Source organism: Lepeophtheirus salmonis, chromosome 6 (genome assembly GCF_016086655.4).
Source record: "Lepeophtheirus salmonis chromosome 6, UVic_Lsal_1.4, whole genome shotgun sequence".
NCBI lineage: Eukaryota > Metazoa > Arthropoda > Copepoda > Siphonostomatoida > Caligidae > Lepeophtheirus > Lepeophtheirus salmonis.
The window spans coordinates 23,511,938-23,531,228 of record NC_052136.2 but is presented as its reverse complement, the minus strand read 5'-3'; the positions used below and the strand labels follow the sequence as shown (position 1 = coordinate 23,531,228).

The 19,291-nt window shown below is 27.8% G+C and overlaps 1 protein-coding gene across 2 annotated transcripts in view; it reads left to right on the top strand.

The window, feature by feature from the left end:
* The window catches only part of LOC121120505 (uncharacterized), a 154,124-nt gene that overhangs the window by 58,889 nt on the left and 75,944 nt on the right, over positions 1–19,291 (top strand). For both annotated transcript variants that reach the window (XM_040715394.2, XM_071889215.1), the window contains one exon: positions 16,529–16,777. In XM_040715394.2, coding sequence (XP_040571328.1) covers positions 16,645–16,777 — 133 coding nt within the window. In that variant the 5' untranslated portion in view covers positions 16,529–16,644. The remainder of the gene's footprint in view (positions 1–16,528; positions 16,778–19,291) is intronic.

Genomic DNA, 19,291 nt, shown 5'->3' with positions numbered 1-19,291 from the left:
CGTTTTTTGATCAGCTGTACTGTTAATGTATTTACTTAAACGTTGTTGGCAATTTTCCAATTTGACAATTGTGCTACGATCAAATTAACCTTTCGTTATCTGTGCTATGTTGGGATCGACACCTTCCTCCCAATTTGAACATGTGGTATATCAATTGAATACTACAAACCTAAGAAGTTCATTGGTACCAATGTTTTTTTAGAAAATTGAATAAATAAGCGTTTAGTTTAAACTTTAAAATAAGTAAGCTCAAATACTTTAATCCTATCAAATACTATTTGTTTAGTTTTCCATCTGAATAAAAATATTTAAAGAATTTATGATGAAATTTTTCTGGAAAAGTGATGTTCCGATATAATGAGGAATACAATTTTTGCTAATTTAAGATCCTTTTGATACTGATATTTGGCCAAAAACTAACATATGTAGTATAAATTTCTTACATTATAAATCAACTACCTTTGGTTAGCATTCATATCAATATGGAAATATGTCCATAAAATTTAACGCTTGAATGAAATATCCAAGTTAATACTTTAATTGCTTAAGTAAATTCATGAATATGAAATAAATTGATCTGAAATTGTAAAATCAGGAAGTGGATGGACTCACTACTCTCAAAGAATAGAAATTAGGGTGTTTTTTTTTGTCACACGGGAAATTACCTTTTGAACAATATTCCAGGATACAAATTTTCAAATTACAGAATTCTAGGAAATATCGGGATCCTCTTAGTAAATAATAAATGCGGTAAAGTTTAAATTATTATTTTCCAGAATATTTTAAGAAGAAATAATATACTTTAAGCCAGTCATATACAAACAGTGGAGGAAAAAAGTATTTAATCCTTGCTGATTTTGTAAGTTTGCCTACAGATAAAGATTTTCCATGGAATTGAGGTACGGAATCTGGCTAGGCCACTCCTTGTCATTAACGTGATTCTGACTGAGCAATTCCTTTCTTGCCATGGAGGTGTGGTTTGGAGCATTGTTTTGAGGGAAGACCCATTACACGATAAATTTTCAGTGCCCTGTCCTCTAAAAAGGAAGTTGTCACGTAAGATTTCGAGGGTACAGCATCCGTCCATCCTCCATTTAATTTGATAAATTCGTCCTTTCTCCTTAATGAAACACCTCCAATACTTAATGTTTTCACCGCCATGCTTGACGGTGGGGATGGTGTTCTTGGAGCTATACTCAGTATTTTTCTTCTTCCCAACACTTTTTTTGTTGTACATATAATATATATTTGTTAAAATGAGCCAAGTACTAAAATTTAGACTTTTTTTTTATCACTGGTAAAATTTACAAAATACTAAATTTCCAGAATTTAATAAGCAGATTGTTTTTTATTGTATGTGGGCACCACTTATTTTATATTTGTAACACGATCCGACTCGCGAAAAAAAATTAAACAAAAATTCAACTCCTGTATAACTAGAATTCATGTTACTCTTTTGTCTTTCTTTTTTTTACTTTGTGATTTTTTTAATCTTTTATTAATATTTAATAACTTAATTAATGATAAATTCATTAAAAGAAACATACATTTTCTATCTCCAAAACCATATAACAGGCAGCTGAACTTTACAATGGTCTTAATTTAGTCTTGCTTCTTTCTTTTCCTTGCCCTCTTTGAAATGTTTCCTTAACGTAATAGTTATAGGTGGATATTCCTATTATCTAAAGATGATATTAAAGGCTGTGAGATTTTGTTTACCCAATAACTTATTATAATGCTATTGTGGCATAAGTCAAATTTTGAAACTCACACGATATCATCAGTAATTAAACAATGGAATCAGTCTTGACCGAAGTTCAAAAGAACAGATCCAGAACAATTTTTTCCCGATACATACATATATTCCTTTTGGACGGACCACGACCGAATTTTTCTTTGAGACCTGTCAAGACAGAATTTATTTGGCTTAAGGGTCTCAGTGCTTGGGGTTTCCTGCATATACATTGATGAAAACCCTGTGTGCAATAGGTTTATTAAAAAATAAACCAAAACTCAACATATGAATTTGAAGAAGATTTTGGAGGAGAGAAAGAATTATAACTTCTTAATACAAACAGGCTCTTAAAATATCAGATGTTAAAACCTAATTGTTATATAATTTGAAAAATTCTATGATAGTTCTTCCCTAGAAAATTCATTCTCTGTATTCCAATTCTAAGAATTATTATTTTGTGACGTCCTTTCGTTTATGTTTCTAGATTAGTTATTTACAAAAATGATAATTATTATTTTTTCTTTTAAGATTAATTTTATAAGAAGCTTCATTCTTGTATTAATGTGATGGTCTTTTCTCAAATTGAAAATTATACAGTAGCTCTATAAAAAGTCTCTTTACTTTAGGCTACATTTAAAACTTTTAGACATCAAAAGAGATGTTTTTACACTTGCTGAAATTCTTCTTCTTGGAATTAGAAGACTCTGACGACAATTCTCAAGTTTTAACAAAAATGAATCTAGTTATAAACATTATAACAATTGTTTTAGAATCTTAGAAAACTAGGTTTTTTTAATATATTATGAAATGTATCTCTATCTTTAACATTAAGCCGATAAAAAAGCTCTTTGTCTTAGAAATAGCAAAAAAATACCAAGCAATTAATTGGCTTTTTGTGAGGACTCTGATGGAATTGAGAAAACTAAGGGCATATTTCGAATTAAGGGATTAAATTCTAATCATATTGTTATCAATATTGCGAAGGTAACAAATGTAAATAGAGACAATTAAATGAACTAGTTATGGAGCTAAATTGTATATGATAGGTTGTCTCATAAGTGTTCTTTGATAAAATTCTTATTATACCATATATTTCCTGTAATTTATTAGTAATATTGTTCCATTAGTTTCTGAGTTATAAATTTTTTTTGAAATAAATTATTGAGGTTTCGCAGAATGATTATTTTGCGTTTTTATTGCTTATCTACCTTACAACGAATATTGAAGAGGTAGATAGAAGGCAATTGGTAGATATCTTTTTGTTGATGCAAAATGTCTTTTTTTGGTATTAATTTATTAGTAGAAAAAAAGTTTAAATTCCACAGTTTAATAAATTTAATATTTTATTCTGCAAATACTATTTTAGAATAGGAGTTGAAAAGTATTCAGAATGGGACCCCAAAAATGGTACTAGTATCACAAAATTAATTAAAAAAAATAATGGAATTGAGAAAAGAAAACTCAAAACCAATTTTTGATATGCTTAAATACCATATTTTTTATTAATATGCCCTCTTTTACTATCAATGATAGCCTCGACACGCTGGCGAACATATTGATAGCTCTTGACGATAAATGACGTTCCCATGGCGTCAACACTATCATTATGTCAACTTGGAGCAATTTCAAATTAGGATAAGAGGAGCAGCATAACATTTTCAACAAAACAGCCCAAGTATAAAGTCTTGGAGGGCTGAAGGAGTGTTAAATAGAAGCAGATCAAAAGTAAACCGTATTCTTGTTACATTGATTTTGGTGTTTCTTGTCTGTACGGAGCTGTAATGAACTTGTTGATGTTGTATATAATTCGTATGGAGATGCTAACAGGCTCTTCAGTTATTTAGGCAATGACATCGCCGCAGAGAAAATTATACTCCCATTGCATTATTCGTTATTGCTCAGACATTGGTATACGAAACTTGTTCTTTTTTGTAAATAAAAAAAAGTATGCAATTTATTCATTGATTGAGCTAAATTATATCATACGTCACAAATAATAAGAGTAAGTTAAGTTTTATATTGATAAAATATACGTTTTTATGTTGGAGAGGCTTTACTTCCTGGAGAACCACTCGTGTTAGGATTTAAAAGGATGAAACAGGTTGTCAAACTATGATCATAATTCAAGGTTACTCTACATAGAACTAAATGCTAACATACCTTAATGATTAAATTCATTAATGTACTTCTTTGATTTCAATTATTTTAGTGCGTAAATCATAAGTTGTTAAAAATAACAATGTGATGAAAACAAACTCATTCACATAATAAATGAGAAAAAAATCGATTCTTCATGCAAATTTATTATACAATTGTAATTGTTTTTTATACTCTATAGTGCAAATATTTGGCTCTGTTTCTATGGTTAGAAAATATATAAGTTAGTGTAAGGCAATATGTGTAACAAGCTATCTAGACATGAAGAAAAGCTATTTAGGTTTTAATGAAATGTTATGATCAGTAGTTTATGTAATTAACCTCTTAACTTTTAAAATTTACCAAATTATTTTGTATGTAAATATGAGGTGCGTCAACGCTAAAACAATCTTGAATAAATATTAAGAAAAATTGAAATTATCAATTTATTTTTGTACTTCATATATAGATACAACAATTTTATGAACATTTTTCGTTCCATTATGAACAAAATATTCAAATTTTGGGGATGAGATGCAAGTTATAATTATGTTTACAATTGTTTAACATATTAATTTAGTTAGTAAACTTGATAAAAGAAGAAAACCTGAAGATAAAACTTTTTTTACATGATTAACAATTGAACAATTAATAAAGTTACTAAATCATCTAAATTTTGTATCATTTTTTTAACAATTCAATCCATTTTTCACTCACATATATCAATTAAAATGCTAAAAATAGTATTATGAATATTAGATATTTAAATATAATTAAATATCATTTTAAAATAATCTTAACATATGAATTTATAGTTTAAACAGGATTAATCCATTTGTTATACTTGAATTAAAAACTTTAAATTTATTATTTTGATAAAAATATAAATCAAATATTCATTCCTTGCTGCTTCATTCAACCTCGACTGTCAAAAGGGAAAGGAAAAATTGAATAAACCATATGGGAACTAGTCTTCTTTATTTTTCATGTTCCCGACTGCTAACTATTACTTTGAGCATTGTTATTCTTATTATATAAATTGGATCTATAATCTTATCAATGACCTTAATGACAAAAACTGTAGACAAAGTTGATATAAATTATTATATAAATCCAAGTCTAGTGAATATCTTTTTAGACTTGATAATACTTCAGCTGCTTTAAATCATCCCAAAAACTGAAAACAGGTGAAAGGAAAAAAGACTACATCTTTGTTTATTTAAAAGAAAATACCCGTCCTCAGTTCAGATTTTAAAAAAAAAAGAATGACCAAACCAATCAAATGGAAAAAATAAAGGAACGTCTTTTAAGAAACCCACTTAATTTATTTAATGTAACCTAGATTAAATTTTGTAAATGTAATAATAAATACAATATCAAGATGCATACATAATTGAATATATAATCAGATGTAATGTTTTTAGAGCATACTGAAAAGTATTGGTGATAATATGTAGATTCAAAGGAATAAGAATTCCTTGAAAATCAAAATTTAAACTTTTTTTAAAACAAAAACACATCCAATTGAGTTTCCGAGAACAATTTTTGTGTGGAAAATAATTTTTTGTAGTCATTGAATAAAAATTTTATAGGAGCTGTACATAAAATGCAATAAGAGTAACTTTTAACGTAATCCTTAATTAATTTTTAAAATGTGTATGTTAAAAGTTCATGATTAAATTAACGGATATGTATACACAAATAATACATTGTTGAAACATTTTCCTCTCACGCATATACTTCCTGTACTGCCCAGTGGCCATAGTTACAATAGATATTTTAACTATATAAAAACAATAAGCAAGTATAGATTGCCGAAGGGGACTGAGTTCACATCAACTGTTCTTTTCCTCTGCTTTATGATGTGAATATACATACATTGAAAACTTGAAACTTGAAATGAAGAAAAAACAAAGGATAAAAAAGATTATACATTAATATACCATAAATCTCCCAACAAGAGCCAATATGAGCTTATGGGTAGTGATAGTAGAACTGGTAATCTGAAGAATGAATTTCATTTTCCTTAGCTTTTGTCATTAATATTTATCTCCTGAGTAGTGAAAATTCTTTTCTACTACATTTAAAAATGAAATTGACATAGTTACCATGTTGATGTTTTGTTTCTTTTTTTAACATGCCCAAAATACACACAATTTTCATGCATGTTTACTTGTGGGATCAGAGCCCCCTCAATCCACACTTCGTTACTCTTTACAATATATATAAAGCTTTTCCCGCCATAGTACTCGTTACTCATACTAAAAGTATGAGTGGAACAAATTGAACACTTTTTTTACAAATCTAATTTGTGAATTCAGATTAACTAAAAATAATTGAGAGAAATCCATCGTAAAGAGTGAATGGAGAGCTTAGAGGAATCATATATTATCAAATCTGACATTTTCTTTAAAAAAAAATAAGACGTATGTATCTACCTTTTTCATGTTCGTTGTTGAGCTATGTAAATACTAAGAACGTGTGAAAATTGATTCTTTGAAAAGAACTGGAAACATGGATAGTGAAGTAAAAGTATGAATCCCACAAGATTTCAAATGATATTTCAGCGTCAGGACAGTTAAATGTAGTTGGAGCAGGACTTTCAATTTTTATTTTTGTTCGAGAACCGTTTTAATCCATACTTGACATTATTTATTTTTATAAAATCTGATACACAAAAGAATGAAGTGCTTCGAGTAGAAGCCCTTGCTTTAGAGATATATTTAAGTAATAGTTTTAGAGTCACTAATTTGATTTATTTCCTTATCATTTATTCAGTGGTTTTTAAACTAGTGGTTCAAAAACTTCCACACTTTTTTTTTGGCCAATTGGAGTTGAATAGATTAGATATAAGTAAATATTTCATTACTACAATTAAAACATTTGATTTAAGAAGTTGAAGGCAATCTACATATCATATGCATATTTATTTAGTTGGGGAGGCGACCAAGAATATAGGTTACACTCACTGAGTTCCGGTCAATAATTCTTTCTATGTACGTTGTACATTGAGTTATACTACACTATTCTTTAGAACCATTTTACAGTGTGTAGAAGTTCAGAATAATTCAAAATCTTCAAGTACTACTAATATAATCATGACGACGTGGAGCCGGCACTCAAAATGTAGAAAAATAGAAAGTTTAATTTTGAGTGTGTTCTCAATCCCTTACGCGATCCAATGTAGAGTTAAGGGGAACAACGGTAGTGTGATAAATATATGGATTAGTTGATCCCTGTTCTTGGATGGTTTATGGATGATAGAGTCCGGTTTGTATCGGGAGAATGGACGGATGGAGATCAGTATATTTTAATGATTAGTTTTGTTTACATAGTCCCCTTATGATCAACGGGGAGGGATGAGTGCTCACTCATGCAATCTCTCTTCTTTTGTTCATCGCTTTACGTTATTGTTGTTTATTTTTCCCGTTTTTCTATGGCTGACACAGAAAATGATAGTTTAGTATGTTTTAAAAAGTACAGTTGATGTTCTAATAAAAATACTATGGTATGGTTTTAAAATACACCAATATGAACAGACTGAATATAAAACAACGGAGGCTGAACCTTTTTTAAAGGTTCATCAACGTACCAATTGAGAGACTATGCGAACCAAGCTTGAGTGGTACTGTATTTAACAAATGAAGAACAAGGTTAAAGTGGAAAGTAAATGGGATGGGGGTTGTTTAATTACTTTAATAGAATATTTAATGAAAATAGTGTATTCCTAATTGAATTTACAATGAGAAACATAGTAATGACCTATATAATAAAAAGTTTATGGTTTGATGGCTTACACAGTGTTTTTTTTTTAAATTTTCAAACATCTATGTATATAATTTTGCATTCATTATTTTTTCGCCTTGAATTAAAATAGCATACAAAATTCAGATAATATTTTATTGAACTTTCTGAATACATAAATGTTTTAAAGTCAATTAAATTTCTTGTTTTTGATTACAAGGACAAAAATTATAGTTTAGGGAAGAAGATATTAAAAAAAATTTAATATTTTACAAAATAGTTAAGATTTTTAATTTAATTTCTTAGATTTTTATCTTATTCTTTAAGATTTTTTCATTAATAATTTTTTATATTATTCAAACCATCCAGGTTTATTTATAGTATATTTAAAACTATTGCTCTCTGTAGACCACAAAAACTAAATAATAATGGTTATTTTTATTTTTTGTAGTAAAAGCTATCAATTACACACTGCAATGCAAAGGCAAAAATTTATAAACGGTAATGTTTTTTTTTTTTTTTGTGTCAAATTTTGCTTTGGAGAATAATTGTTATAATTTCTTAAGTATTTTTACCCTTTTATGGAGTTAAACAACTTTTTGAGAGATAAAAATAACTATCTTCATAAAAAAGAAACTTATTATTTCCTAAGTTTTACGATAATTTTAAACATTTAAACATTTAATTTTCATGTGGAATAATCCAAAATAGAAAAAAAAATGCATTTTAAAGGTAATAGAACCACATTTTGGTTAAAGGCTTTGTATAAAAAGGAATAAAGCCCCGTTTTTTAATATTTTTGTAAGCTAAAAGAGTTTATTTGAAGCTTAAATAATAAGTTTTTCGTAAAAAAACCGAGTATTTTCTTATTAAAAGATCTAGTACAGCTGAGAAATTGATTTGTTTTTCTGTCTTTTGATATAAAAATAACTTTGATTTATAAATTAAGAAAATCAGACTTAATAATATTTTTGACAAATAAATAGAACATTTCAAGTTGTTGAATAATTAACCTTTAATGTATTGTAGCAGATTTACTGATCACTTATCTAAATTATATATTGCAAAAATACCAGCCTAGCTAACAAGTATGTTTACTAAGAAGCATAAATATACAAAATAACATAATAGAATTACAAAAGTAAGAAAAAATACTCCATTCGTCGCAACTGTCCTCTTTGTGCTGAGCGTTACAATATCTCAAATTTCTTCTCAATTTTTAAATCTGAACAATCTCCATGGAATTGAAACTATTCCTGGCGCAATTGTAAATTTTAATTTGCACATGACGAAAAGGGGTTTGGCTCGAGTTTTCGCAACATAGAGTCGTGTCTTTCTTTTTTCTTTCCTTTATGAGTTTCTTAATTGAACTGCTATGAAAAAAATATTAAATTAAATAATACATAATATGATCTTGCAAAAATATTAAAAAACTGACTATTTCTCCAAAAATCCCTTCAATCAATGTTAATGCAATGTTTAAAGAAAAACTTGCAAAAAATGATTGATTTTGTGATTGTGTGGTTGTATCATTTTTTATGTTTAAGAACAAGGGCATGTGTCCCAAATCTTCTCCACTAACAAATATAACCTTAAAAATATGTTTATACTACTTGGAATTAAAATTAACAGTTTTATTTTAATATGATTATAAGAATTCCATGAAATATGTTTTAATTTTAAGAAAAATAAATGTAATTTTAATTTTGAAAGTATTAATACCGCTTTGTCTCATCAAACGAATTCATTTGACGCATGAATAACTGATTTTTTTATTATATTTATCTTTTTGAAAGAAAACATATATTTAATAATAGCTTAAATATAATTATATTTATTTAAAATTATTGATTTTATTGTATGTTGTTGTTTTTTTTGGTGGGGGGGGTAAATAAAACACTTTAACTTGAGTGCGATAATCCAAATTATGATTTTTTGTATTATTTTATTATAGTACCATTGTACAAATGATAAACAAATAAGCAATAATACACACAAATACAGTCAAATTTGGTTTAAGAGTCACTTGATTTAAGCATGTAAGCGCACTAAGCAGGCATAACCAGTTCTTACGCAGGAATGTCATAATAGTCATAACATGAAAGACTATATGAAGCTTGTCCCTGCAATCCCCATCAAGCAGTCACACAAATGATTAGATAGCTACTACATTGATGAACCTGACTTTAACTGTCACTATTATTAATCTAACGAGACTATTGAGTAGCAAACAAAGACCGGCTATACAAAGTACGTACCCAAAACTTGTAGTAGCATTTACTTATGATTTTATCACCTTTATTTTTAGTTACAAAGTTTTATAACGCAACTACACGATAGCTGAAACAAAAATAAACAAACTTTGTTTTTAATCAATGTCTGAAAGTGTAAAATGTCATAACAGCAATAAAAAAGGGAAGGCATGAGTGATCTTCCACGCTGTTGTCAGTGCTGCAAAGGCTGTAAATACTGTCAACATCTCCATCCGAACTGCCTACAACATCAAGAAGTCCAGTAAGGGTGGGAATGGTGAAGTACAGTCAAGAAGAATCAATACTTATGCAGCAACAATATGGCCGTGCACTGGCCAGCCTCCAAGTGGTCCTACTTGATCCCTGGCGTAAACTCCCTCAACTTTGAAGTTTGGGATGTTTTGAAGAAAAATGTCTCCTGCATTTTTCGGCCAAATTATAATTCAGCTGCTATCATGAGAGCGTGTCACATCATGGACACGGTCTTCATTGTCTTGAGGTACTAATCTGTTCGCCGACAGGACATATTGAATTAAAAATATAGTAGTAAAACATTTGAGTGGACTTTTCTTGATTCCATAAAAATCACGTTTTTCGTAATTTAATCATGCTACTACAAACGATGGGATGAGTGTTTTCCCCACATTTATGTCTTTTCATCTAAAAATGACTTTAATCCTATTTCTGACCAGACGTAAATTTACCCTCTACTAATATTCTTCTTCTTTTTTGAATTTTGAATTCTTCCACAATATCAAACCTGGTTTTTGATACCCACTTGAAGTAAAGGGTAACTAAATTTATAAAATATCATCGAGCACAACCTGTCCTTTGCGTAATAAGACATCTCCTTCAATTTCTTTTTTTTCAAATCCATCGTCGGAATAAAGAAATAATCAAAACACATAAAAACTTTCCTGGAAATCTCAAAACCAAATGTCAAAATTTGTCAATACCTAGATACTAATAAAATACTATCTCCCCTAGAAAAAAATACAAGGAGTATATGATAAAATAATAATTTACCTAGAATGTGTAACAAATATACTATTCGAATAATTCACGCCCTTAGGTTAACAAACACCCCTTAGAATTAATGGAGGTATTTTCTATTTTTCAAAAAAAAAAAAAATTAAATGAATGCATATTGTTTACCTTCATATATTGTATATTTGTGTATAAATAGAGATGTCAAAATACAATTGAACGTTCTTAATTTATGTTATATATTTAACTACATGCCCTAGGATATTTATTTAGTAAATGATATTAATACATAATTTTCTTATGTTAATTTTTTTTAATCCTTCGATAGTGAAGAGGGATGGATTATTTGTTCCTAAATTTTATAAAATTGCTTCAAATCTGTTTAAAATAGATTTATCACCAAAACTTTTCAATATACTTTCAAAATATATTTTTAAAATAAAATACAGTTTTTGTTGTTGCATTAATGTATTTTTTGGAATTATTAGTAAATTTTGTCATTTCTAATATAGATTTGGTGAATTTGATTAATTTATTCGCTTATAAGTCGTTCTTATATTTTTAAATTTCTTTTTTATTATCATCTAGGATATAAGCGTTACTACTAATGTAATATCAGCTGTTATTCTATATATCACACTCAACTCAATTATAGTTAATTAGTACATTTTTAATATCTAAAATTTGTGCAAAATATGTCATATGTCATTCAAAAATCAGTCAAAAATAAAATTATATTGCTCTGCCTATAATAATCGCAAATTATATCTTGTTATTAAGAAATGTTAAAAATAAAAATGTTTTACAGATTTTAATTGATATTTTCAAGTGCGTAATGAAGGGAATAATTAGGAAAATACTTATTATAAATTGAATAGCGTAATTTTAAGGATATGTTAATTGTCTATCAAGAAATAAAATTTGTTCCATAACTCGGATAATGTTTTACCCCAATTCACTGACTACTTGTGAAAGGGATTTTCACAAACGGAAGGTTAACTAAAAGGAAAAATAGAAAAAATATACATTTTTTTCATGCGGATCCATTTTTAGTCTTACCTATGCTAAGGAACAATAAAACCATAATTAGAATGGGTACTCAATAGAGTACAAGCCTCCGTCTATGACATTCTTTCATGAAATAAATTATCCATTTTTTATACATTTTAGAGTCAAAAATGTGCAATTTAAACATGTTGAATTTAATATTTATTTATTTAAATTTTAGAATGTTTTTAATATGTATTGAGTACCACAAAAAGATGATTTTAGCTCTGTAGTGCAATTTTTTTAAAAGTAATGGTCGATCGTGCATTTTTAAAATTTAATGTTACTTTCACCTTTCATATTGATTTTTTGGTAATTGAAGCATATTTATTAAACTTATCTTTTGGCACCCATTTGAGAATTTAAATGTACCTCAATAAAGTTTTTAATTTGCCCCAAAAATTTATTATTGAATAATCCCTCTTGAATCTTGCAAATATAAATAAATACTTTTGCACAAAATTGTAATATCCTGATCTTCCATTTATGCAAGAAGTAAGACGTTTTGTCAGTGGTGGTGATGTTGAGATGCCTCTGTTAAACAATGCTCTTGAAGATCCTACCAACTTTAAATTTGCTCCAACTACTATTTTGAAGTTAATCAGTCTTTAAGAATGTTTAAAACTTCCAAAACTGATCAAAGCCAAAATTTAATGAAAGGAAATCTTTCTAAAATCGGAATTTGTCGATATAGTATAGCAAAATTTATTAATAAGTTCAGATAAATAAAAAAAAAACACTAATTTTTTTAAATTATCAATATAAAATTGTATTTTTCCAAATTATAAATATTTCTATTTCAATATTTTGGGTGCTCATTTTTAACATTTTTAAGTTTTTTTAAAACTAATTTTGGATAAAAAATCGCTTAAAAATCTTAAGTTGTATTTCAACTTAAAAAATAATCAAATTATTTTTCAAAGATTATTTTGTTGTGTATACTGTATTTAATTTATTTAAATCCATATATTAATATTGTGTTACTATTCAAAGTGAACTCATTGAAATTCAATTAACTATAGAGTACCAGATCCATCTTCATCTCTCTTATAAGCCTATCCATCTCATCAGATTTTTGTATATACTTTCATACAAACATATGTACGCCATACTAAAATCTAATTTCAGTATTATTATATAGGTATACGAAAGAAAATGGCAAAATTCCAAATATTTCCAAACAAATTTTGAATGTTCATTTGTTTGTATTTTAACCAATTCAATCCGTTTCGAAATAAATACCTAGAATTTAAAAATAACACGATAATGTAATTCATAGCCTTTAATCCAAAGGTATTAAATTCTTCTTTTGATATTTTTTTTTATCCTCCTTCTTGAAAAAAATAAATCTTCTTTAAGCCTTTTAATCTTTGAAAAACCAAATTGAAAAAGAAAGAAAAACTGTATGTGTAACTCTGTGGAAAACAATGAATAAGCATCAATTTTCCTCAGCTGTTTGAAAAATGGACATAGTACTGGATTGTATTTTCAAGGGGGGGGACTGGCCTTTTCTCCTTCTTTTTTTTGGACTGAAATATTGTTTGTCTATTTTATAAATCTATGATTACACTATTAATTTTAGAGTTTAAATGTTTTTGAGACTAAATGAGAACAAAAAGCAATTTTGAAAAAAAGAGAAAATTGATTCTTTTCGAAAATTATGTCAATAAATTTTTTTTACCCAAGAGGAACTTTTTTTATTGTGATAACTATAAAAAAAAACCTCCAAAAGTAGGAGGGAGGGCAATGATCCTTTGGCCCTTATGGTACTGGCGCCACTGTTGTATAGGTATAGTTTTAAAAATTATAATAGGCTGGTATGTTAAAAAATGAAACCAAAGACTAACGTAGTAGCTTTAACAATCTGTAAAGACTTTAAAGGAGAGCAGCTTATTTTGTGATAACTAGATTACCTGCAATCAGCCTTGAAAAGAAGTCATAAACACAAGGCCTAATCTGTATCTGGTAATGACACAACAAATCCTAAGTGTTCTTTCATGCACCATTGATTAGTTTATGCTTTGATGTTCTCTCTTTAAGAATAAAGTCATAATTATAACAGCTTTGTTAAATAAGTTTACAAGAACCAATTTAGTATAGAGAACTTTTTATCAAATTGTCGTAAATTTCCATGAAATTTTTTTTTATTTTTGAGGTTCAGCAAATTGAACTTATTGTCCTTCAAATTTTTTGACACAATTATTTTTTTTTAAATTTCTTTTTTGAAAGGAAATATCAAGGAACTAAATTCAGCCCCATAAATAAATAGAGGTGTTTAAATATATTTACGCTTTTAAGTGTCTCAATTAAGTCCATAAAATATTAATACGATGCTTTTGATTGACAAAAATAAATTCAAAAATATTGAAATGTAAATATTTGTTGTGTATAAGTTGCTATATTGAACAAGTTGCATATGTATAAGTCGAAATTCAAAAATTATACAAGTAATTTTAAATTAATAAAAAAATTATTATTCTATAGTCGATATATTAATGGCGTAATAGCTGACTTTTTGATTAAAAAGTACTTATTCATTATTAATATGTTGTAACTAATTATTAAAAACAAATGTCTACAGTTTTTTTTTTTCGTAAATACATGTCCAATGTAGTTTAAATAAATTAAAATGAAATGATAACATCAATTTATTAAGTTGGAAACTAAAATGACTTATGTTGTAATTAAATAAGAAACTATGAGGCTGAAGTAATTACAACTTAATCAATTTTATCATACAAGTTGCAACTTTTACACAACGTATACATATGTTAAATCCCAAACCAGGAACAAGAAGTGATAAGAAAATAACAATTTGAGAAAAAAAGATATTTCCAACATCAACTATCATTTAAAACACCACACTATTTAATTTAAAAGAAACTGTGAGATAAGATATTTACAAAGTATATGAGATATAATTTTGTCCTTACTTTAATTACTACATTATTACAGGCAATGGTAAAAAAACAAACAGATGAATCATTTAAAATTTAACTTTTAAATTAAATCTACAAAAGCTTGGCTGTCAGTCTTCCAATTCAAAAAAAGTTCAAAAATATAAATTAACCGAGCATTTTATCATATTTATCAATTTTTACAAAAAATAGTTCCAGCCTGCTTTAATGTTGACAAGTCACATCTGAAATAAATATATATATAATAGGAATGTGGGATTTTCTTTATTTTACATGATACTTGATTTTTTGTTTTCAATCCCACATGTTTGAATTTATAAAAGTTCCGAATTATTTCCGAAACTGACACTTACCTCCCCTTCTCTTTGCTACGTGTTTATGATTATGAAATGGGCCAATATGACTAATAAGTTTTCCAAAGAGATTTATATATGGTATTTTCATAAAACTCATTGATATATTTATATTATTACTTTTTTATAACTAAATGCATTTAGTTTCTCGTCAATAGCTTAAAAATATAAATTTTCATATTGTAGGTATGTAGTAGTGAGATTCCATTTTTGAATTTTTTTATGTACATATTTTGTAAATATATGCTATGCACATAATATTAATAATTCATGGTAATAATTTGTTCTTAAGGGTGTGTGCAAATATACAATGTTTTATAACATGGAGAACCGTATTCCTCTACGGAAATGGATTAAAGGAGTGGTTTGCAACCGTGTTTGGTTATTGGCACAAATGAGCTAAAGAGATCATCTCGCAGCCACAAAAATTCGCTTTAATTTCAATAGCTACATATGAATCATTAACGGGATCCTCCCGGCAATAGTAAAAGTGTACGCTAGAGACATATTTTACAAAGAGTTGGGCTAACCTGTTCCATTTTTCATGGGAATTCGAATAGTTGAATCGAAGAAAATGAAGGACGTCTTATTTTGAAGAAAGATAAAGACGTTGCCTGCAAGAATTGTGAAGATACGACTGTAAAAGCTCGGTGATATTTCCCAAGAATATGTCTTGAAATCATTCTTGCCAACCTATACCCAGCTTGGACACAAAAAGACTTGAAACCTCCTCCCTCAATACGAACAAATCTAACAAATAAAACACTCTCTGCTTCTTTTGTAAGACCTAAGTAGACCCCTCATTAATCTTCTTTACATTGTCAAAAGGGAATCTGATTATAAAAATGGTTGATAACCTCATATGAGAAAAGTATCGAAAGAAACTCTTGCCCCTAGACTGACTTGTAATGCCCTCTATTTTAGGAAAATTAGAATACCAACTGATTCACCCCTTCCCAAGATTATTAAGTAGTACATGCCAGTCTTAACCAAAATAGCACAGTTTGGACTTATTATTCTTTATTATACTATTTTATTATGGTTATTAAATACAATTCCGACTGGACTTGGCCAGTAGGCCGCTTGTTAATAATCTATGGATTAAATCAATGATTATAATAATTGATTTACAAATATTTTTCTTACTTCTTTATCTCGAGATCGAATATAGATCACTTAACTTTTATTATAACCTTAAGTTTCGGCAATCAAATCATATTTTTTCAGACAAAATGCGATTACCACGCTGTATACTAGGTTTGATATATGAATTTATAAATATAAATAAAAATTAGTACATTTTATCTTATACTGAAACATGATTTAATAATTGAATATTTTTTTGTCAAATTTCAGGTTTAAAAAGTTATAGTTATCCTTAACCAAGGCCTCCGCACAAACACAGGTAGATAACAAATAAAATTATGGATTGAAGACTTTCTATTGTCATCGAGCAGTTATATAAGTACAGAATGCCACTCTACGAGACAGTGATGCAATATCATGTAGAAAGCTCGGACGAGGAAGAAGATGAGGATCCTCTGGAGGATAAAAAGTTTCTTATTGCATCTCGACGTGTGAGAAATAAAATATATGCAAATCGAGGTATGACATAAATGTTTTTTTAGTCATATTTTTTATGTATTGTATCTCTGAAATACTCAATTGATTCCATCAGTCTCATAGGATAATGAAAAAATGAATTATTAAATACATGAAACACGTAGCCTTTCTTTTCTTGACAAACAAAGGGCTATTTTAAATACTAAAATAGTTATTAAATAAAAACAAGGGAGTAAAATCAAACCAACTTTTTTAGTTAAGGTCTCAAAGCATTTAAATATATTAGTTCAGAAGTATTGGTGCAAAATTTTAAACACATTTCCAAATTGAATGCTAACATGTGACGTTATTGGGTTTACTTTATTTTCTCCACTTGAGTGATTGACTATGTTTCTTTTATAAGCTTTATACACTTACATACAGTGCTTAGTCCATAATTTGTATTTATATACATTTTTCGTAAGTAAAAATTAAGAATTATTATCAAAGCGAGAAGAAGGTGATGTTTTGTCGTTGAAGATGCAGACTCAGAAGAAAAAAAATGTATCATTATTTAAAGAGCAGGAGGATGTGTTATTGAAATCTGTCGATAAGAGATTGAAAGACCTTAAATTTGTCCTTGCTTTCTCTGATCCGGCGAATAGCTTTTTAATTAGTGAAGATATTCGTCAAAAAAATATTTGAAAACGTAGAATATGTCTTTTCGCTCGTGAAATTTACCAAATAGTATTTTTTTTGGAGATATTCGTCGACGAAAGATTTGAAGACGTAGAATTTGTCTATTGCATCCTCCGATCGAACGGCTTTGTTGTTAGTGGTGACATTCGTTGAGGAAAGATTCGAAGTAGAATTTGTAAATTAGTTCCTGTGAGTCTACTAATAGCCTTTTTGTGTGTGGATGCCTTTCGAATCATGGGATTCGAGTAAGTACGTAGAATTTTTTCTTTTGATCCTAAGAATCACTAAATAGAATTGTTTCTTTGGTGGAAATATTCGTCGAAGAAAGATTACAGGACTTTCTATTTCTCATTTGAATCCTGAGATTCAAATAGTTCTGTTCATGGTAGATATATTTTTCGAAGAAAGATTTGTAGAAGTAAAATTTGTCAATTAGATCCTGCAATTTGACGAATATCCTTGCTTTATGTGGAGATATTCGTCAAAGAAAGATTCTAAGACGTTAAATTTGTCCTTTGGATAGTGTGATTCGAGAACATATCATAATTTACTATAATATTAGTAAACATGATGTTTTATAAATGGCGCTTTGAGATATGGAACTTCTTTAAGGACCAATAACAGTGACATAATTGATAAAAGTCTTTTAATTCTTTAAGACATACATTACACGATTATTTTTAAAATTTAATTTCATCTTTGGTTTCATAACTTTTCAACAAATAGAAAAATAGTCAGTAGTTGATCAAAAAAAGAAAGTGAGTATGTATACATTAATTAAAATAAGGAAAATGTATTGATGTAAAAAATTATAATAGACTTTTTTCCTTCATAAATTGCAGACCTTTTTTTTACCGATTTTTTTTTTAAATTTTCATTCCATTTAGCCACAAGTAAACTTTAATGCTCAATTTTCGTGTTTTTATAGTAATATATTACACAATAATGCCTCTGGCTATGGTCAAAAGGCCTTTCGATGTATACACAATATATATACCTTTATTGCCCTGGTAACCTTCTCATTTTATTAACGTTTTATATATCCTTTTTTTTATTGTATAATACAATAAAGATTTCAATCAATAATGAAGAAAAACATGGTTGGAAAGAGGAAAGACATCTGTCGTAACTAAATACTTGACACTTCTTATACAATAAGAGTCTTTTGTTTTGACCCTATATTTTATTTATATTAGTGTTGCCAAGATATCAACATTTTTTTGAGGGTACCAAGAATAGTATCGATATACTGATAATCTTTCATATCCCCCAACAAAAAAAAAAAAAATGTATATATAACATTTAAATGTCATCAATGGTTTGTAATTATATAATAGAATACACATTTTTTTAAGAATATTTACATTATTCATAAATAAAATTAATTGGGAAGTGTATGCAATAAATTTATGTTGCTAACTTTTTTATTCCGTTGGAGTGGAAAAATGAAGACAGATTATTTTAGCAAAAGTAAACAAAAATTATTGCTTTTATGGACTAAATACCACCAAACTACCTTTGATAAGCAGCCCTTTTTATTTAAAATTGAAGGATTTGTGATGTCATTTTTCCACCTTCATTATTTATCTAAGTGACTTAATTCAATAATAAGCAAATATAATGTAAACATACAAGTAGCATACTTTAAAAAACACTCCCACAAAACAAAAACAAAACGTTTCAAGGTATAAAACATGAGTTTAAATGGGCCCGATATCATAATCAATAGCAATATATTTATATCGATTAAAACCTTCTTCTTAAAATAATATCATTTTTTAAGTGTTATTAGCACTTTTGAAGCGATTTATGTATATATTCCTATTATTTATTTTTGGCTTTAAAACTATTAAGAACTTTATTTTATTTTTGGGTAGA